Source organism: Tamandua tetradactyla, chromosome X (genome assembly GCF_023851605.1).
Source record: "Tamandua tetradactyla isolate mTamTet1 chromosome X, mTamTet1.pri, whole genome shotgun sequence".
NCBI lineage: Eukaryota > Metazoa > Chordata > Mammalia > Pilosa > Myrmecophagidae > Tamandua > Tamandua tetradactyla.
This window is the reverse complement of record NC_135353.1, coordinates 150,554,880-150,577,099: the sequence shown is the minus strand read 5'-3', so window position 1 is coordinate 150,577,099 and position 22,220 is coordinate 150,554,880. Positions and strand designations below refer to the sequence as shown.

Below are 22,220 nucleotides of genomic sequence, written 5' to 3'. Positions count from 1 at the left end.
CTGAATATACAAACAGAAATGGAAAACCTCTTCAAAAACGAAATCGATAAATTGAGGGAGGACATGAAGAAGACATGGGCTGAACATAAAGAAGAAATAGAAAAACTGAAAAAACAAATCACAGAACTTATGGAAGTGAAGGACAAAGGAGAAAAGATAGAAAAAACAATGGATGCCTACAATGATAGATTCAAAGAGACAGAAGATAGAATTAGTGATTTGGAGGATGGAACATCTGAATTCCAAAAAGAAACAGAAACTATCCGGAAAAGAATGGAAAAATTTGAACAGGGTATCAGGGAACTCAAGGACAATATGAACCGCACAAATATACGTGTTGTGGGTGTTCCAGAAGGAGAAGAGAAGGGAAAAGGAGGAGAAAAACTAATGGAAGAAATTATCACTGAAAATTTCCCAACTCTTATGAAAGACCTAAAATTACAGATCCAAGAAGTGCAGCGCACCCCAAAGAGATTAGACCCAAATAGGCGTTCTCCAAGACACTTACTAGTTAGAATGTCAGAGGTCAAAGAGAAAGAGAGGATCTTGAAAGCAGCAAGAGAAAAACAATCCATCACATACAAGGGAAACCCAATAAGACTATGTGTAGATTTCTCAGCAGAAACCATGGAGGCTAGAAGACAGTGGGATGATATATTTAAATTACTAAAAGAGAAAAACTGCCAACCAAGACTCCTATATCCAGCAAAATTGTCCTTCAAAAATGAGGGAGAAATTAAAACATTGTCAGACAAAAAGTCACTGAGAGAATTTGTGACCAAGAGACCAGCTCTGCAAGAAATACTAAAGGGAGCACTAGAGTCAGAACTGAAAAGACAGAAGAGAGAGGTATGGAGAAGAGTGTATAAAGAAGGAAAGTCAGATATGATATATATAATACAAAAGGCAAAATGGTAGAGAAAAATATTATCCAAACAATAATAACACTAAATGTTAATGGACTGAATTCCCCAATCAAAAGACATAGAATGGCAGAATGGATTAAAAAACAGGATCCTTCTATATGCTGTCTACAGGAAACACATCTTAGACCCAAAGATAAACATAGGTTGAAAGTGAAAGGTTGGGAAAAGATATTTCATGCAAATAACAACCAGAAAATAGCAGGAGTGGCTGTACTAATATCCAACAAGTTAGACTTCAAATGTAAAACAGTTAAAAGAGACAAAGAAGGACACTATATACTAATAAAAGGAACAATTAAACAAGAAGACATAACAATCATAAATATTTACGCACCGAACCAGAATGCCCCAAAATACGTGAGGAATACACTGCAAACACTGAAAAGGGAAATAGACACAAATACCATAATAGTTGGAGACTTCAATTCCCCACTCTCATCAATGGACAGAACATCTAGACAGAGGATCAATAAAGAAATAGACAATCTGAATATTACTATAAAGGAGCTAGACTTAACAGACATTTATAGGACATTAAATCCCAAAACAGCAGGATACACCTTTTTCTCAAGTGCTCATGGATCATTCTCAAAGATAGACCATATGCTGGGTCACAAAGCAAGTCTTAACAAATTTAAAAAGATTGAAATCATACACAACACTTTCTCGGATCATAAAGGAATGAAGTTGGAAATCAATAATAGGCGGAATGCCAGAAAATTCACAAATACCTGGAGGCTCAACAACACACTGTTAAACAACGAGTGGGTCAAAGAAGAAATTGCAAGAGAAATTAGTAAATACCTCGAGGCGAATGAAAATGAAAACACAACATATCAAAACTTATGGGATGCAGCAAAGGCAGTGCTAAGAGGGGAATTTATTGCCCTAAATGCCTATATCAGAAAAGAAGAAAAGGCAAAAATGCAGGAATTAACTGTTCACTTGGAAGAACTGGAGAAAGAACAGCAAACTAATCCCAAAGCAAGCAAAAGGAAAGAAATAACAAAGATCAGAGCAGAAATAAATGAAATTGAAAATATGAAAACAGTAGAGAAAATCAATAAGACCAGAAGTTGGTTCTATGAGAAAATCAATAAGATTGATGGGCCCTTAGCAAGATTGACAAAAAGAAGAAGAGAGAGGATGCAAATAAATAAGATCAGAAATGGAAGAGGAGACATAACTACTGACCTCACAGAAATAAAGGAGGTAATAACAGGATACTATGAACAACTTTACGCTAATAAATACAACAATTTAGATGAAATGGACGGGTTCCTGGAAAGACATGAACAACCAACTTTGACTCAAGAAGACATAGATGACCTCAACAAACCAATCACAAGTAAAGAAATTGAATTAGTCATTCAAAAGCTTCCTAAAAAGAAAAGTCCAGGACCAGACGGCTTCACATGTGAATTCTACCAAATGTTCCAGAAAGAATTAGTACCAATTCTCCTCAAACTCTTCAAAAAAATCGAAGTGGAGGGAAAACTGCCTAATTCATTCTATGAAGCCAACATCACCCTCATACCAAAACCAGGCAAAGATATTACAAAAAAAGAAAACTACAGACCAATCTCTCTAATGAATATAGATGCAAAAATCCTCAATAAAATTCTAGCAAATCGTATCCAACAACACATTAAAAGAATTATACATCATGACCAAGTAGGATTCATCCCAGGTATGCAAGGATGGTTCAACATAAGAAAATCAATTACTGTAATACACCATATCAACAAATCAAAGCAGAAAAATCACATGATCATCTCAATTGATGCAGAGAAGGCATTTGACAAGATTCAACATCCTTTCCTGTTGAAAACACTTCAAAAGATAGGAATACAAGGGAACTTCCTTAAAATGATAGAGGGAATATATGAAAACCCCACAGCTAATATCATCCTCAATGGGGAAAAATGGAAAACTTTCCCCCTAAGATCAGGAACAAGACAAGGATGTCCACTATCACCACTATTATTCAACATTGTGTTGGAGGTTCTAGCCAGAGCAATTAGACAAGAAAGAGAAATACAAGGCATCAAAATTGGAAAGGAAGAAGTAAAACTATCACTGTTTGCAGACGATATGATACTATACGTTGAAAACCCGGAAAAATCCACAACAAAACTACTAGAGCTAATAAATGAGTACAGCAAAGTAGCAGGTTACAAGATCAACATTCAAAAATCTGTAGCATTTCTATACACTAGTAATGAACAAGCTGAGGGGGAAATCAAGAAACGAATCCCATTTACAATTGCAACTAAAAGAATAAAATACCTAGGAATAAATTTAACTAAAGAGACAAAAAACCTATATAAAGAAAACTACAAAAAACTGCTAAAAGAAATCACAGAAGACCTAAATAGATGGAAGGGCATACCGTGTTCATGGATTGGAAGACTAAATATAGTTAAGATGTCAATCCTACCTAAATTGATTTACAGATTCAATGCAATACCAATCAAAATCCCAACAACTTATTTTTCAGAAATAGAAAAACCAATAAGCAAATTTATCTGGAAGGGCAGGGTGCCCCGAATTGCTAAAAACATCTTGAGGAAAAAAAACGAAGCTGGAGGTCTCGCGCTGCCTGACTTTAAGGCATATTATGAAGCCACAGTGGTCAAAACAGCATGGTATTGGCATAAAGATAGATATATTGACCAATGGAATCGAATAGAGTGCTCAGATATAGACCCTCTCATCTATGGACATTTGATCTTTGATAAGGCAGTCAAGACAACTCACCTGGGACAGAACAGTCTCTTCAATAAATGGTGCCTAGAGAACTGGATATCCATATGCAAAAGAATGAAAGAAGACCCATCTCTCACACCCTATACAAAAGTTAACTCAAAATGGATCAAAGATCTAAACATTAGGTCTAAGACCATAAAACAGTTAGAGGAAAATGTTGGGAGATATCTTATGGATCTTACAACTGGAGGCGGTTTTATGGACCTTAAACCTAAAGCAAGAGCACTGAAGAAGGAAATAAATAAATGGGAACTCCTCAAAATTAAACACTTTTGTGCATCAAAGAACTTCATCAAGAAAGTAGAAAGACAGCCTTCACAATGGGAGACAATATTTGGAAATGATATATCAGATAAAGGTCTAGTATCCAGAATTTATAAAGAGATTGTTCATCTCAACAACAAAAAGACAGCCAACCCAATTACAAAATGGGAAAAAGACTTGAACAGACACCTCTCAGAAGAGGAAATACGGATGGCCAAGAGGCACATGAAGAGATGCTCAATGTCCCTGGCCATTAGAGAAATGCAAATCAAAACCACAATGAGATATCATCTCACACCCACCAGAATGGCCATTATCAACAAAACAGAAAATGACAAGTGCTGGAGAGGATGCGGAGAAAGAGGCACACTTATCCACTGTTGGTGGGAATGTCAAAGGGTGCAACCACTGTGGAAGGCAGTTTGGCGGTTCCTCAAAAAGCTGAATATAGAATTGCCATACGACCCAGCAATACCATTGCTAGGTATCTACTCAAAGGACTTAAGGGCAAAGACACAAACGGACATTTGCACACCAATGTTTATAGCAGCATTATTTACAATTGCAAAGAGATGGAAACAGCCAAAATCTCCATCAACAGAAGAGTGGCTAAACAAACTGTGGTATATACATACGATGGAATATTATGCAGCTTTAAGACAAGATAAACTTATGAACCATGTAATAACATGGATGGACCTAGAGAATATTATGCTGAGTGAATCCAGCCAAAAACTAAAGGACAAATACTGTATGGTCCCACTGATGTGAACGGACATTCGAGAATAAACTTGAAATATGTCATTGGTAACAGAGTTCAGCAGGAGTTAGAAACAGGGTAAGACAATGGGTAATTGAAGCTGAAGGGATACAGACTGTGCAACAGGACTAGATACAAAAACTCAAAAATGGACAGCACAATAATACCTAATTGTAAAGTAATCATGTTAAAACACTGAATGAAGCTGCATCTGAGCTATAGGTTTTTGTTTTGTTTTGTTTTGTTTTGTTTTGATTTTACTATTATTACTTTTATTTTTTTCTCTATATTAACATTCTATATCTTTTTCGGTTATGTTGCTAGTTCTTCTAAACCAATGCAAATGTACTAAGAAATGATGATCATGCATCTATGTGATGATGTTAAGAATTAATGATTGCATGTGTAGAATGGTATGATCTCTAAATGTTGGGTTAATTTCTTTTTTTCCGTTAATTAAAAAAAAAAAAAAAAGAGAAGGGATAATTGGAGATGAAGGGATACAGACTGTACAACGGGACTGGATATAAAAACTCAGAAATGGACAGCACAATACTACCCAATTGTAATGCAATTATGTTAAAACACTGAATGAAGCTGCATGTGAGGTATAGGTTTTTTGTTTTTGTTTTTTTTGTTTTTTTTTCTTTCTATTATTGTTTTAATTCTTATTCTGTTGTCTTTTTATTTCTTTTTCTAAATCGGTGCAAATGTACTAAGAAATGATGAATATGCAACTATGTGATGTTATTAAGAATTACTGATTGTACATGTAGATTGGAATGATTTCTAATTGTTTTGTTAATTCTTTTTTTAATTAATAAAAAAAATGTTAAAAAAAAAAAAAGTTAACTCAAAATGGATCAAAGATCTAAACATTAGGTCTAAGACCATAAAACAGATAGAGGAAAATGTTGGGAGATATCTTATGGATCTTACAACTGGAGGCGGTTTTGTGGACCTTAAACCTAAAGCAAGAGCACTGAAGAAGGAAATAAATAAATGGGAACTCCTCAAAATTAAACACTTTTGTGCATCAAAGAACTTCATCAAGAAAGTAGTAAGACAGCCTACACAATGGGAGACAATATTTGGAAATGATATATCAGATAAAGGTCTAGTATCCAGAATTTATAAAGAGATTGTTCATCTCAACAACAAAAAGACAGCCAACCCAATTACAAAATGGGAAAAAGACTTGAACAGACACCTCTCAGAAGAGGAAATACAAATGGCCAAAAGGCACATGAAGAGATGCTCAATGTCCCTGGCCATTAGAGAAATGCAAATCAAAACCACAATGAGATATCATCTCACACCCACCAGAATGGCCATTATCAACAAAACAGAAAATGACAAGTGCTGGAGAGGATGTGGAGAAAGAGGCACACTTATCCACTGTTGGTGGGAATGTCAAATGGTGCAACCACTGTGGAAGGCAGTTTGGCGGTTCCTCAAAAAGCTGAATATAGAATTGCCATACGACCCAGCAATACCATTGCTGGGAATACACTCAAAGGACTTAAGGGCAAAGACACAAACGGACATTTGCACACCAATGTTTATAGCAGCGTTATTTACAATTGCAAAGAGATGGAAACAGCCGAAATCTCCATCAACAGAAGAGTGGCTAAACAAACTGTGGTATATACATACGATGGAATACTATGCAGCTTTAAGACAGGATAAACTTATGAAGCATGTAATAACATGGATGGACCTAGAGAACATTATGCTGAGTGAGTCTAGCCAAAAACTAAAGGACAAATACTGTATGGTCCCACTGATGTGAACAGACATTCGAGAATAAATTTGGAATATGGCCTTGATAACAGAGTCCAGCAGGAGGTAGAAACAGGGTAAGATGATGGCCAATTGGAGTTGAAGGGATACAGACGGTGTAACAGGACTAGATACAAAAACTCAAAAATGGACAGCACAATAATACCTAATTGTAAAGTAATCATGTTAAAACACTGAATGAAGCTGCATCTGAGCTATAGGTTTTTGTTTTGTTTTGTTTTGTTTTGATTTTACTATTATTACTTTTATTTTTTTCTCTATATTAACATTCTATATCTTTTTCGGTTATGTTGCTACTTCTTCTAAACCAATGCATATGTACTAAGAAATGATGATCATGCATCTATGTGATGATGTTAAGAATTAATGATTGCATATGTAGAATGGTATGATCTCTAAATGTTGGGTTAATTTCTTTTTTTCCGTTAATTAAAAAAAAAAAAAAAGAGAAGGGATAATTGGAGCTGAAGGGATACAGACTGTACAACAGGACTGGATATAAAAACTCAGAAATGGACAGCACAATACTACCCAATTGTAATGCAATTATGTTAAAACACTGAATGAAGCTGCATGTGAGGTATAGGTTTTTTGTTTTTTTTCTTTCTATTATTGTTTTAATTCTTATTCTGTTGTCTTTTTATTTCTTTTTCTAAATCGATGCAAATGTACTAAGAAATGATGAATATGCAACTATGTGATGTTATTAAGAATTACTGATGTACATGTAGATTGGAATGATTTCTAATTGTTTTGTTAATTGTTTTTTTAATTAATAAAAAAATTCTAAAATAAAAAAAAATAAAAAGAATAAGCATTCCGTACTATAACAAAAACAAGGCATATGCTCATGAAACTTGACTTGTAAGAACTGGACCAAGTTTCTGATGTTTACAGTTTTTAGCCTGAGCTCCAGTTTTAGGTCAGTAGTTGATATAATGTCTGTTTTTGTGCGTGTGTGTGTGTATGCTGTATGTCAGGGGTCACATTTCATTCTTTTTCCATGCGAGTGTCCTGTTATTGGAGCACCATTTGTTGACTTTTTTGCTTGTTGGTTTTTGTTTGTTTGTTTTGGGAAGTGCATGGGCTGGGAATCAAACCCGAGTCTCCCACATGGCAGGCAAGAATTCTACCACTGAACTACCCTTGCACCCCTATAATGGCTGTTTTTACATCCAGATTGAGAATCATCATTTTTGCCAGAAGGTCTATGAGGGCCATAATTCCAGAGAGAGCTGTAGTCAAGTATCTCTTGACTGAGAGTCAGAAGACCTCACTAGTCTTTCTGACTGTGCCACTTTCTAGCTGTGTGACCTTGAGCAAGTACTTTATATTCTCTGGGCTGCAGTTTTCTTACATATTAGAGGTAGAATTCAGGCTGGAGGATCACTGACATTCTATGAATCTCCGATGATTTGAAGTTCTATGTACCCCAGAAAAGACTGTGTTCTTTTAATTAATTCCTGTGAGTGTAGACTTATTGTAGGTGGGACATTTTGATTAGGTCATTTCAATTGAGACATGAAACACCTCATTCAAGGTGAGTCTTAACCCTCTTACTAGAGTTCTTTTCCAGAGGATAAAACAGAGAAATAAAATCCCAGAGAAGTTCAGAGGGAAAGGCACACAGAAACTAATAGAGACAGAAGCTAAAAGAGAGAACACAGAGAAGTTCAGAGAGGAAGCCACTGAAGCCAGAAACTGAAAGCAATAAAACCCAGGAGAAAAGAGAGAGATCAGCAGATGAACCATGTGCCTTGTCATGTGACAGAGGTGTCCAGGATGCCGCCAGCCTGTCTTCAGAGTCCAGGTATCATTCTGTAGATGTCTTGATTTGGACATTTTCACACTTAAGAACTGTAAGCTTGTAAGTTAATAAATTGCTAATTGTAAAAGTCAACCCATTTCTGGTATATTGCATTTTGTCAGCTTTTAGCCAACTAAAACAGCTTCTGTGAGAGCTTTGTAAACAACCCCTTATTCTTCTGTTTTTTATTCATCCAGGCCAGCTTTATTTAAATGGCTGATTTCATCCCCAGTTTTCCCTGAAGCTCTGGAATGAAATGTGTAAGTACTTTTTAAGATATTACTTTAAAACATATTCCAATTCTCTCAGTCCTATGATTCTGGGTCCCCAAAACAAACTGTTCTAGTTTGCTAGCTGCCGGAATGCAACACATCAGAGATGGATTGGCTTTTAATAAAAGGGGATTGATTTTGTTGGTTCTTCAGAGGAAAGGCAGCTAACTTTCCACTGAGGTTCTTTCTTACGTGGAAGGCACAAGATGGTCTCTGCTGGTCTTCTCTCCAGGCTCCTGGGTTCCAACAACTTTCCCAGGGGTGACTTCTTTCTGCATCTCCAAAGGCCTGGGCTGAGCTGCAAGTGCTGAGATGAGGAATGCCGAGCTGCTTAGACTGTGCTATGTTGCGATCTCTCATTTAAGCACCAGCCAATTAAGTCAAATGTCACTCATTGCAGCAGACACACCTCCTAGCCGACTGCAGATGTAATTGGCAACAGATGAGGTTCACGTACCGCTGGCTTATGTCCGCAGCAACAAGACTAGGTATGCTCACCTGGCCAAGTTGACAACTGAATCTAATGAACACACAAACCATTTGATCTTCTTGCACCCTTCTCCTACCTTCATCATCCCCCCAAAAGGAATGACTCAGCCCTATATCCTCCACCTCCAGAATGGGTTCTCAGGTAACCATCTCTGTTCTCTCCAATAAACTATGCCAAACATCCTTGTTCCTCCAGCCAAACAGAGGCTGCTTGGGTGGAGTTTACTCCTTTACATTTCTTTCTTTGAAGTACCCTCTATTTCCCTGGGTTCACTGTTAACATTTAATTGCGAGCTTAGGGGAGGTACAAAAATTGGTAATTTAGGTTCTGAACTTTAAAATCTACAGTAAATACCCAGGGGCCAAAGGGAAAAGAGAGGTTGTCTTATACATTGTGCACTAACAGACAATTATTTTCTATGATGTTCTGATTAACCTCCATACCCTGATTCAAAGAGTTGACACTTTAGAATGTCTAAGGATGGTTGATTGCACTTTTCAGATTTCCTAAGTATTTATGAGGAGTTAGAGCCTTGATCTCTGTGCTGAGTGATGGGCAGGAGTCTTCCCTTTGAACATGGTTTCTTAGAGGAAGGGGCTGCCTAGAGGAGGTAGATCATGCTCGATGGATACAAAATTGATTGTTCCAATCTTTTTTCTCCAGAAGGCCAGATCCCTTCCAACCACAACTAGACCTTAAAGGGCTTGCAATATTGAACTACAGTCACTGGAGGGCAAGGACTATGCCATATTTACTTCTGCATTTCCTAAGCACAGTGCCTGACAGAAAACAGACCTTAATAAATGTTTGTTAAATGTTTAATAAGAATCAGCTTTTACTGCCTTTTAAAGGTGTTGTGCTGGTTTTAAAGGATGTATGTCCCCTAGAAAAGACATGTTTTAATCTAAATCCCATTTCATAAAGGCAGAATAATTCCTATTCAATACTGTATGTTTCAAACTGTAATCATCTCCCTGGAGGTGTGATTTAATCAAGAGTGGTTGTTAAACTGGATTAGGTGATGACATGTCTCCACCCATTTAGGTGGGTCTTGATAAGTTTCTGTAGTCCTATAAAAGAGGAAACATTTTGGAGAATGAAGGAGATTCAGAGAGAGCAGAGAATGCTGCAGCACCACGAAGCAGAGTCCACGAGCCAGTGACTTTTGAAGATGAAGAAGGAAAATGCCTCCCGGGGAGCTTCATGAAACTAGAAGCCAGGAAAGAAAGCTAGCAGATGACGTCATGTTTGCCACGTGCCCTTCCAACTGAGAGAGAAGCCCTGACTGTGTTCGCTATGTGCCTTCTCACTTGAAAGGGAAACCCTGAACTTCATTGGCCTTCCTGAACCAAGGTATCTTTCCATGGCAGATGCCTTAGATTGGACATTTCTATAGACTTGTTTTAATTGGGACATTTTCTTGGCCTTAGAACTGTAAACTAGCAACTTACTAAATTCCCCTTTTTAAAAGCCATTCTGTTTCTGGTATATTGCATTCCAGCAGCTAGCAAACCAGAACAGGTGTGCTGGACAGACCCTAAGATGGCCCCCATGATACCTGTCCCTTGATGTTCACATCTTTGTGAGATCCTCTCCCCTTGAGTGTGGGTGGGATCTGTAACTTGCTTCTTACCAACAGAATATGATAAAAGTGATGGGATATCATTCCCCTGATATGCTATGGTATATAAGACTCAATCTTGCTAACAGTCACTCTAGAGACTCTCCTGGCTGGTCTAATGAAGTAAGTGGTCATATTGGTAAAGACCACATGGCAAGGAACTGCAGGCGGCCTCTAGGAACTCCAGATGCCTTTAGGAACTCTGAGCACCTCTAGGACATGATGGCAGCCAGCAGCCGATAGCCAGCAAGAAGCCAGGGCCCTCATACCTATAACCACAAGGAAATGAATTCCACCAAAAACCTGAATTTGGAAGTGGATCCTTCTCTGGTCATGCCTCCAGATGAGAATGTACCATGGTGGACACCTGGATTGCAGCATTGTGAAACCTGAGCAGAGAACCCAGCTAAGCCATGCCTGAACTAATGACCCACAGAAACTATGAGATAATAAATGTATGTTTATAGTAATTTGTTACATAGCTACCAGTAAGAAATAGAGAAAGGGTGGTATAAGATAACTTGCTTTTGAACAACTGACTTTTGGTGTCTTGATTCAAGTGAGACACTGGAAGGAACCTTTTGGGCCTTGCTGTTGTGGAACCTGGAAATAAAAAGTGTTCATGGTGGACAGCAATGGCCCTGGGGCCAATAATACAAAACCAGCTTTAAACCACAGACATTCACGGCCTTAGAATATGTCCATGGCTTTGCCTAAAAATCACTCAGTCTCTACATCTAGTTTCCAGTGGGAAATCTCTGCAGATTTAATAATTGTTAATATGCTGGTCTTCTCACAAGACAGGAAGAAAAGAGGCATGGTAATATCTTGTAAACTTGTTTCCCTAACTACAAATGTAGGGAGTTCAACTGGAGTGTCTCTACAGCCTTCCAGTGCCATAACTTTTCATGGTTCTAGGTCCAAGCCCCATGTAGTGCAATAGTAAGCGGCTGGAATAGACTCAGGCAAGGATGGCAAATTGGTTTCAACTCATAAATAGGTAAGGCTGCCTACATTACCTCCTTGTAATTGGGAAATGTCTCTGCCCCGTCTACTAGTAAAACTTTTGGTTCTTTGTTTTGTTATAAGCATTTCTGTGGTGATGGTCAGAAATGAATAGAGCTGGGCACATTCAAAACCATGGGAATTCAAGCATAATTACCCGTATTTCTGCGTTCTCCCCAAAAGCATTTTCTACCCCTAACCTTTCTGTCTGGCCAAGGAACATCTTACTCTGGTGAATAGAATGGAGACTTTCTGACCATTTAGCTCCCTTTTACCTTACAAGTATGTGGGGGAGGGGGGAAGGGCTGGGTGTCAAAAGCAGGCAACAGTGGCAGTTGGAAGGATAAGGGCCTTAGCTGTCCCTGCTCTGGCTTGCAGAGCCAGAAATTCAAATGTAGTCAGTTTTCTCTGGCCAGTCAAACTCATTCTCTCAAACTACTACATCTTCCCAGATTTGCCCCAGCAGAAAGGAAAGAACTTTCTTGGAACCAATGAGGCTCGGATTGGTATAGCTTGAATCACAATTTTGACCAAACCCCCACCTCCCCCGGCACCCCCAACACACACACAGACACACACACACATGCACGCGCGTACACACACACACACACACACACACGAGAGAACTATATAGTTGGATGTAGGGAGAAAATAATTTTTCAAAAGCAGAAGTTGCTATTCCAGGAAACAAACAGCTGTCCATTACAAGCCCTGATCTTTACTTTTGCTTAATATGTATTTAAGACTATACCAAAAGGCCCTGGTTCCTGTAATATCTGTGCTTCCTGCAATGAGCAATAATTCTTCTTTTGCCTAACCTAGTTTTAGTTATGTGCCACTGGTTTGGGGGTTGTTTGTATTGATCACTGTTATAGGTTGTAACCTACACAAAGGAAGAAAACTACTCTCTGAGAAAGATACAACTTCTAGTCTTTCCCATGTATTACAACCTATGGAACACAGATATTGTCAGAGTATGAAGAGAATGCTACTTCTTCCAAAAGATTAATAATAGTTATAATGAATAATTCAGAGCTTAGAGCTTGAACAATTCAGGAACAAAGTATAGTGAAGTTTACTTTGGCAATTACTTCTCGTGCTGTGAAAGGTAGAAAAGTGCATTGAATCACCAAAGGAATAGGAGTAGAAGGAACTGTATGGATGAATCTATTAAAAATTTTTTTTCTTAATTCAAACTGGAGTGTACACATCTGGTAAGTCACCTCAATGCTACACTTTCATGTAGTGATGACTTGAATTAGGGTATTTCTCTGACTCGTGAACAACAATAATGTATCTTTTCTGACCCAGTAATTTCACCTCAAAAAATCTACATAAGAAAGCAATTAGAAACCGGGGCCAAAATTTGGGTGGAAAGATGCTCATCAAAGCATCACTTAATCACTGAAAAAACGCAAAACTGAATTTTTAACAATAGAATGGTAAAATAAACTGTACACAATGGACTCTAAGCAGCCATTAAATTTTTCCTAAATTTTAAATATATACCCAATGACATGGGAAAATACCCTATAATGTCACAATTATGCCAGGTGCTGCTTATACGTATTACCACATTTAATCCTTACAATTAACTGTATGAAATAGGTGCATTATTATTATTTACTCTTCATTACAGATGAAGAAATGGTGACTCAAGAAGCTTAAGTAACCTGACACCATCACAGGGGTAGGGAGTGTCTGATTCCAAGCCTGTAGTGGTTAAGAGATCCCTACTATCCTAAGAGACTGCCAGAAGCTGCTCCCATACAAACTCCTTCACAGAAGGAGAATTACAGAGGCCACAGGACTTTCTGTTCATGGGGGATTCCTCTCTGAACATCCAGTCACCGAATTTGGGGCATCACAATACCGTCATTACTTCTGAGCTAAGAGCTGTCCTAATACTTTGAAATGATCCAAAGCTCATCACATACATTCTCCCCTCATAGAGAGAGTACATACTCATAATCTGAAAGGGAGAGCAAAGTCTCACATCCAAGCAAGTGACTTAGAATGACAACCTTTAGTATGAGGTCAAATACTAGTTGACTCAGTAAGTACTTTTTGGAAGGCAGAGCTGAGTGCACTAGTATGGCAGAAAAAGAAGGAACTGAATGGTCCAAGATGGCCTTACTTATACTTACGGCACTTGGTACTAGCTCAGCTGGACCCCTTTCTCTTTTGGGTCTTTCATCCTCAAGGACGTTAGTTCAAACTTCTTCATATGGCAGCAATATTCTGAAAGGGTGTGAGCAGTGGCTCTAAGATCTCTTGAGGCCTTGCTTAGAAGCTATGCAATACCACATCTACTGCATTCTCTTCGTCAAAGCAAGTCACAGAGCTAGTCCAAAGCAAGGGGTGGGAAAATACACTCCACCTCTTGATGAGAGGAGTTACAATGAATTTATGGCCATTTTATATCCACCATACTGTATATACTACCTGAATATCAGCCTTGTGCTTAGAAAAGAAGCCTGGAAGAAAATCAACCAATTATACAGATTAATTTTTGTAAGCCTTTTGTATTTCTACATATCTCAAAATTTAAAAATCAGTATGCATTACTTTTATAACATAAAGAAAAATATGACACTTTCCACAATAATTTAATGGAGCAGGCTGGACAGTTTCACTTTGGCATCAAAATGAACAGAGTTCCTTCTTTTCTAGCTCTTCCACTTCCTGGCTTTGACAACTTCTTGACCCCACTAAGCCTGTATTTTTCAACGGCAAAAATGGAGATAACTTTACCTACTTCACAAGATAGTTGTAAGGATCAAATAAGACAATGAATGCAAAATGCCTAGAAAAGTGCTTAGGTGTTTTTCCATCCCTTTGTACTCTCCCCTCACTAGGTCCTCCTCAGTTACAGTTCTTTTCCTCACGAAGATTAAGTTTTGTTGTAGTAAATTACACACATGTCTCCAAAATTAAACTGTATACCCTGAGGACTGGATTCAAAACTTAGTAATCCTCTATAACTTCAAAGTACCTAGCACAAGTCTGATATGTGCTCATTAAAACCTGTTGATTCGTGGACTTATTAACCAAATAAAAGTTTTCCAAATGCTTGGTAGTTAATCCCTTTTTATGCAGGTTTCAATATAAATCCTGGTATCAAGAGGGAGTAATGGTTCATCCCTACTGCTGCTATCTATGATGAAATTAATCTAAAAATCTCAAAAGCACAACTTGAATCACTGCCACGAAGAAAATTCAAATTACTTAGGATTCTAAGCTTCTACAGATGCACAGACACACTCACGATGGGATTTTTTTAGCCACGTGTTTCTCAGAATGGGCTTTTCTTGTCATAAGGACAAAGCGATGCATAAGAGCATGAAACTTAAACTGGAAAAACAAAATACATTAAAAGAAATAAGAATGCATTTTAATAAGACAAACACTATTCTAAAATACTAAACAACCCAAATAGGAAATGGTCTTTTTTTGCTCCAACTAGGCAGCCATCATTAGTGCTTAGTCATGGAGGTCTAACTCACTGTTATCAGTAAATCTGTAGTAAGTTCCCCTAAATCCTATAATATTTTAGACAGAAGCAGAGGAGGAAAGGGCTTCTGAATGGTCATCCATGAGGTGTAGCCCATAGTGTCAGGAAAGATCCTACCAGCAGTAGTTTAGGCAGATGAGAATCAATCCTATTTTTAAAGAATTTTGAGAAAGACATGTCACAAATTCCCATGGTGATTCACTGGGCGTGCAATCCTGGGAGGGTAGGATGAGAACATATTTTTGCCTTTTCTACATGCAGATTATTGCTAGCAAAGGCAGAGAATCACTTCTTGCATGTTAGGGTGGTCACTTAGTAATAGTCTGCCCTGTCATCCTACAGACTGAAGACACTGCAGGCCCCTTTTATGATTTTTCTCATTGCGAAAATCATCCTTTAACTCATGGCTGAGCCCAGGCAGGGCTGCTGGAACAGGCCTCTCAGCAGGGTCTGCTTGGAAAGGTGGGTGTGTAAAAGAAAACTCATTCTGCAGAGGCTCGCATTCTTGTTCAGTGAGTACAACCCAGAAGAAAACGATGCACTATGTTCTAGTTTGCTAGCTGCTGGAATGCAATATACCAGAAACAGAATGGCTTTTAAAAAGGTGAATTTAATGAGTTGCTAGTTTACAGTTCTAAGGCCAAGAAAATGTCCCAATTAGAGCAAGTCTAAAGAAATGCCCAATCAAGGGCATCTAGGGAAAGATACCTTGGTTCAAGAAGGCCGATGAAGTTCAGGGTTTCTCTCTCAGCTGGAAGGGCACATGGCAAACACGGCATCATCTGCTAGCTTTCTCTTCTGGCTTCCTATTTCATGAAGCTCCCTGGGAGGTGTCTTCCTTCTTCATCTCCAAAGGTCGCTGGCTGGTGGGCTCTCTGCTTTGTAGTGTTGCTCTCTCTGAATCTCTCTGAATCTCTCATTCTCCAAAATGTTTCCTCTTTTATAGGATTTCAGAAACTAATCAAGGCCCACTCAAATGGGTGGAGACATGTCATCCCCTAATCCAGTTTAACAACCATTCTTAACTAAATCACATCAACCAGGGAGATGATCTCATTACAGTTTCAAATATACAATATTGAATAGGGATTATTCTACCATTAAGAAATGGGATTTATATCAAAACATGGCTTTTTCTTAGGGGGCATACTTCCTTTCAAACCAGCACACACTAGTCCAGGGGTTCTCAAACATTTTGCTACCATGGCATTTAAAACCTGAGGGCCCCAAAGAGCTTACCTTTGAAAATTCTAGAAAACATAAGAAGAATATGCAAGCACATATTCCTTAGTTATCAGAGTGCTGATGACATCAAACAGCTGTGAATTTATACTTGTTTTGAAACAGAAAGTTAAAAAAAATTAAAGACGCACAGAGGATGAAATAAAGTTTATTTCCTAAATATAGGATTACATATTTTTAACTGCAGTTACAGAAGGAGAGAGAAATGGAGTAGAGGTAATATAGGAAGAGTTACTGCCTAAGAATTTTCCAAAATTAATAAAAGACACTAGTCAGTCGATTCAAAAAACTTAATGAATCCAAAGAAAAATTTAATTTCTAAAGATCTATTCCAACATCCATCAGAGAGAAACTGAAGAACACCAGATACAAATAAAAGACACAAAAATACTCAGCAGGAAAAAAAAACAGGTATTAATTTTAAAAGAGTGACAACGCACTTTTCAACAGCAATGGAAGGCAGAAAATAGTCCAATGATATATCACTATGTTGAAAGAAAATAACATCTAACCTCAAATTCTATAAGCAGTGACCAAAAAATCCTTCTAGAATTTTAAGATGAATTAAAGACATATTTAGACAAAACTGTGAAAGTCTGACAAAAGACAACGTTCGAAAGGAAATATAAAGAATTTACCTGAGGGAGAACGAAAGTGTTTCCAGCGGGAAGGTCAGAGATTTAAGAAGGAATAAAAGGGGGGGGTAAGAATGAAACCATTTTGTTAACTCTAAAAAAAATTTACAAGTATAAGAAAACAATGACTGAGGAACCCAAATAGCTTACCTTAGAAATTTCTAGAAAACACAAGATTATACAAGCACCCATTCCTTTAGTCATCAAAGGTATGACTACAACAGATCAGGTGGCGCCGGGGAAATTCCAGTGAGAGTAACAAAAAGCAAATGACGTCTTTCTATTACTATGAAAATAGTTTTGTCATCGTCCCGGGACCACACTTTGAGTGCCGTGCTTTAATTCTTCTCCAACTACCCAAGGCCAGGTCTCTTGGGTTTGCTTCACCGACTGCAAAGAAGGTTGGGGGCGACAGGGTGAATTCCTTTCTTCACTTTTGCAAAGGTTACCCCGGGGCGCACGAACCCCGTGGTCGGGTCTCGGGGAAGGTAACACACGGCACCACTAGAGGGCGCCGCCAAGCAATCCTTTCACCACCCCTCCGCCGCCACCCCCGCTCAGGCCTGCGGCGTTCACACGGTCCTCCAGACACCAGGGCGATGCCGGGAAAAGGGAACGGTGCCCCAGGGAAGCGGGAGAGGCGGATGGGGGGCGGGGCCGAGGGGCCGACCGCGGTCTCATTGGACGAGGTGCCTTCGCCTCACGGCCCTGGGCGGGGCTTCCTCGCGCTCAAAAGCTCTGCTGGTTCACTGCCGGGACGCGCAGTTTCAAGTCGCAGCTTCGCGGAAGCTCCCCCGCCGCTACCTTGGTTCGCTGGGTCATGGTGCCAGCCTGACTAGAAAGAGGAAGCTCCCGGGAGACGAATGAGGAACCACCTCCTCCTGCTGTTCAAGTACAGGGGCCTGGTCCGCAAAGGAAAGAGAAGCAAAAGACGAAAATGGCTAAATTCGTGATTCGCCCGGCCACCGCCGCCGACTGCAGTGACATCCTGCGGCTGATCAAGGTAGCGGGAGGCCAGGGACGCCTCCCGGGGCGAGGGTTGAGGCGGGGGCCGAGGGGGGGCGTCGCTCCGTTTCCGGGAGGGTCCGCGTTTCCCAGCCTGGGCTGGTGTCCAGCCAGTGCTGCCCCATTCTCCGCCCACCTCCCCCAGTCCTGGCCCGGCAGGACTCAGGGGGACGAATCGCCACCCCTCCCATCCCCGCCTCATTCACTGGTCGTCCGCCCTCCCTCGACTTGATCCGCCCCTCCCCGAATTGGCCGGAGCCTCACTTTGTTTTCTGCATCTCTCCCTTTCTCTTTTCTGCCTCGCCCCAGGAACTGGCTAAATATGAATACATGGAAGAGCAAGTACTATTAACTGAAAAAGGTAACACGGCAGTGGGGAGGAGGGGAGGAGACGAACGCCCAGTGCCGGGCACCCTCGCCGAGGCCAACACTGTCCCTGCTGCCCCTTTTTTCTTGCAGATCTGCTAGAGGATGGTTTCGGAGAGCACCCCTTCTACCACTGCCTGGTTGCAGAAGTGCCCAAAGAGTACTGGACCCCGGAAGGTATCCACCCAACCCCTTGCCAGTCAGAGACCGAGTGTTGTGTAAAACGTAGCGCCTGCTATGTAGAGCCACTGACTACACAGGTCGAGTTACTTATTGATAAGTCGGTTAGGAATAATAGCCAGCCAGTGTTGAGGAAAAAAGAAAAGAAAAAAAAAAACCGGAGATGTGCTGCACTTAATAATAGGGCGGGTGAAAGAGCTGTTTAAGTATCAGAGCACTGCGGAAACCCGCAAAAGTTAGGTATAATGTCATTTGTTGTAATTCCGTTTCATAAAATGGTTCTTGTTTGACCCTAACGTAACCTTTTTTTGTAATTGTGTTAAATCACATTTTTTTCTTTAATTTGTCCCAATCTTCAGGTTACAGTCTCTAGCTTCGCCATGTACATGGCCCTTCCGTGTACATGGATGGGCGGGGAGGTAACTAAAAGATCCTTTACACAATAAAGTAGATGATCATGATAAATGAGGTAAGGTCCTATTATCACACACTTAAAACACGGTAGATCAGAAACTCCATTACACTTGCTTCCTGTGCTTGCAAAGGAATATAAAATGGCTAGAAAGTTTTAATTTGAAACCTTTGCCTCCCTTTGGAGTTATAGACACCCATAAGAGGGAGTCAGATGTTTTGTTTTGTTTTGTTTTGTTGCTGGTCCCTGTTAACTGGTCACAAGACAGAGCTAAAAAGGGGAAGTTCTTTGGGTGGAAGCTTTCTTAAATGTTTTCTGAAGTTTGTTCCCCAAGCTAGAAGAAATGAGCAGAAAATAGGAGGGATGAAGTACTTTTTAGATGTGAATGTCAAAGCAGCTTTTTCTGGGTACCACTGCTGCTTCTGGCCTCAAAACTGGGGAGAACAAATTGAAAATGTGTGAATTGGAAGGCAAGTTTGGAAATGAAAACGTTGAGTTTTTGGCCTGATGTTCTGACCTTAAGGAAGCAGAGTTTCGAAAAGTACAAGTATTTACTATTCTGAACTGCCGTGTAAATCTGACTTACTTCAAGTCAACATACCAGTATATCAGTGGGATGTAAATAATGTGTGTGTTTCGTTTAAGACCCTAGCAGTTTAGCTCTGGCAAGTAATTAAAGCACTCTCACTTCCTGAGTGAGATCCAGCAGATCTCAGAGTGGCTAGTTCCCTGACCTAGCCTGGCTTCAACTAGCTTTAATGTGTGCTTTTGCAAATACATGTTATGAAAACAGTGAGATCATCCAACAGTGGCCCGGACTGCACTAGTATAAAAGTTAAAAGACAGTCCATTTCAGTGGCTACTCTTCAGTATTTATGCATGTATGTTTTTTTATACCTATGATAGGCTTCTAATTTTGCAGCTACAACTTTGATGGATTATTTTTCTTCTCCATTACTCATATGATACTCTTAATTGCAGGACACAACATTGTTGGTTTTGCCATGTACTATTTTACATATGACCCATGGATTGGCAAGCTATTATATCTTGAGGACTTCTTCGTAATGAGTGATTATAGAGGTATGGTTGAGTTTGGGGCTGGGTCAGGGGCAGTTCTAAGGGGAAATTTAGGGCTTTAAGTCCTTAAAATGACTTTAAAATTGTATTCTTTCTTTTAGGTTTTGGCATTGGATCAGAAATTCTAAAGAATCTAAGCCAGGTATGTCTTAGTTTTGGGTTTCCAAATTAAGGGTTACTGGATTATTTTAATGACTGAATCAAAATTGGGTCTTGGAGAGCAGATAAGATGTCACTGAGTTTCTATATTACTCTCTCTTATAATAGGTTGCGATGAAATGTCGCTGCAGCAGCATGCACTTCTTGGTGGCAGAATGGAATGAACCATCTATCAACTTTTACAAAAGAAGAGGTGCTTCTGATCTGTCCAGTGAGGAAGGATGGCGACTCTTCAAAATTGACAAGGAGTACTTACTAAAAATGGCAACAGAGGAGTGAGGAGTGCTAATGTAGACAATGACAAGTTCCATTCTACTTAGAATAAATTTTCAACCTGTCTTGCTTTCTATCCTGTTTGTAGTAGAGTAATAGAATGAGCACCCATTCCAAAGCTTTATTACCAGTGGCGTTGTTGCATGTTTGAAATGCAGTCTGTTTAAAATGGCAATTGTGTATGCAGTTTGGAGTCATAGTTTTCCTTGAACATCTTTTGATTAAACAAGGTGGTGTGATCTTAATATATATGAAAAAAACTTCACTCTTGTGAGTCATTTAAATGTGTACAATGTACACACTGGTACTTAGAGTTTCTGTTTTGATTCTTTTATAATAAACTGCCCTTTGATTTAATTGTTTGGTATGAGCATTTTTATTAATCCCCTATTTCTTAAATATTTTTTCTTGCTGTTGAGTGCAAACAAAAATTGGCAACAAATATAACTTTACAATTGTTTAAAAACAATTTTTTAAATAGTTTTTATTTACAAACATTGTACCCACTAAGCTAACACCCTCCCTCCCTCCACCCCCACCCCATCCCCTGATAACCTCTAATCTACTTTCTCTGTGAATTTGCCATTTCTAGATCTATAAGTGACATCATACAATATTTGTCCTTACATGACAAAAACAGTTTTTATCCTGGTTCAAAATTGACTGTTCATGGGCTGTGTTAGTATTAAGTCTGGAAAGAAACCAGTTGAAGTCCAAGATTTTATATGTTGCAACATGTAAAATATGACTTTACATTGATGACACTGAACACTTAATCTGATTTTTCAAAAGCTGAAAAAGATCATTATTGTATAGGCCCACAATGAATAAGCCTATTGTTGGAGCAGTTAAAAGTGGCAAAGGCAGAATTCTGAAACACTGAAAATCAGGAAAAAACATCTTGCCTACAAAGACATCATCCCACACAAAATACTATTTGAAGGGAAAGTTGATCACTACGCTAATGAGGCAAGAACAAAATTGGCACACTTTACAGGAAACTTGGCAACAAAAAGGAATGGTATGCTTGATTCAGGTGACACAGGGTCCGAGTGGACAAATAGCATGCTCAAAAGCCCCAGGAGGAGGAAGAAAGCAAATGTTTTCTCAAGGAGACTGAAAAACAAGCTTAAGAGTCAAGAGGAAGAGACAGTTTTTCCCTTAAATATGTAAATGTTCTTATTGCTCACTAAGTTGACGTCAATTCCTAGGCCCATAAGTTCCCAGGATAAAGAAAATAGTATTTGATAACCACTGTACTGATTTCCCAGACTACTGTTTTACAAAAGAAATGGTCAGATACCTGAACAACAATAATACCCTGGGTCTCTCTATGTTCTCTAGGAAATAAACACTGGGCTCCTCAGTGAAAGGGGAACTTGCCATACATCCCCTTGTTTGCATCAGTGTTAAGGCTTCCTAGATTAGAGGATGGCCATGTATAAAAGTGTGATCCTGTTTTGTATTTAGGACAGGAGATCTTTGGGATTAACTGGTGGCTCAGCATGCTATGAAAACAGGCTTACAGGCGGTTCTTACCCAGGATCTAGCTGGTAGGACAAGTAGCTATGAGGAAAACACTGGCAAAAATAAAAGGGTAACTAAACACGAGGAGCCTTGTGGGGAAATAAGACATT

General features: G+C 39.2%; 2 protein-coding genes across 2 annotated transcripts in view; one reads left to right on the top strand and one right to left on the bottom strand.

Moving 5' to 3' along the window:
• Nucleotides 1-17,153, bottom strand: part of ACOT9 (acyl-CoA thioesterase 9) — a 114,509-nt gene extending 97,356 nt beyond the window's left edge. Inside the window, exon 1 of the mRNA XM_077144747.1 lies at nt 17,112-17,153. The gene's annotated coding sequence lies outside the window, so the exon portion shown is untranslated. The remainder of the gene's footprint in view (nt 1-17,111) is intronic.
• Nucleotides 17,154-17,845: 692 nt separating this feature from the next.
• Nucleotides 17,846-21,052, top strand: SAT1 (spermidine/spermine N1-acetyltransferase 1). The gene is made up of 6 exons (XM_077146474.1): nt 17,846-18,111; nt 18,423-18,474; nt 18,573-18,656; nt 20,053-20,154; nt 20,253-20,293; nt 20,419-21,052. The coding sequence occupies exons 1-6, from the start codon at nt 18,046-18,048 to the stop codon at nt 20,587-20,589; spliced, it is 516 nt and encodes a 171-aa protein (XP_077002589.1). The 5' UTR covers nt 17,846-18,045; the 3' UTR covers nt 20,590-21,052.
• The last annotated feature ends 1,168 nt before the right edge of the window (nt 21,053-22,220 follow it).

Coding starts and splice junctions, on each gene's coding strand:
- SAT1 (XM_077146474.1), top strand. CDS start 18,046: ATGGCTAAATTCGTGATTCGCCCGGCCACCGCCGCCGACTGCAGTGAC. Junction 18,112..18,422: donor ACATCCTGCGGCTGATCAAG/GTAGCGGGAGGC, acceptor GCCTCGCCCCAG/GAACTGGCTAAATATGAATA. Junction 18,475..18,572: donor AGTACTATTAACTGAAAAAG/GTAACACGGCAG, acceptor TTTTTCTTGCAG/ATCTGCTAGAGGATGGTTTC.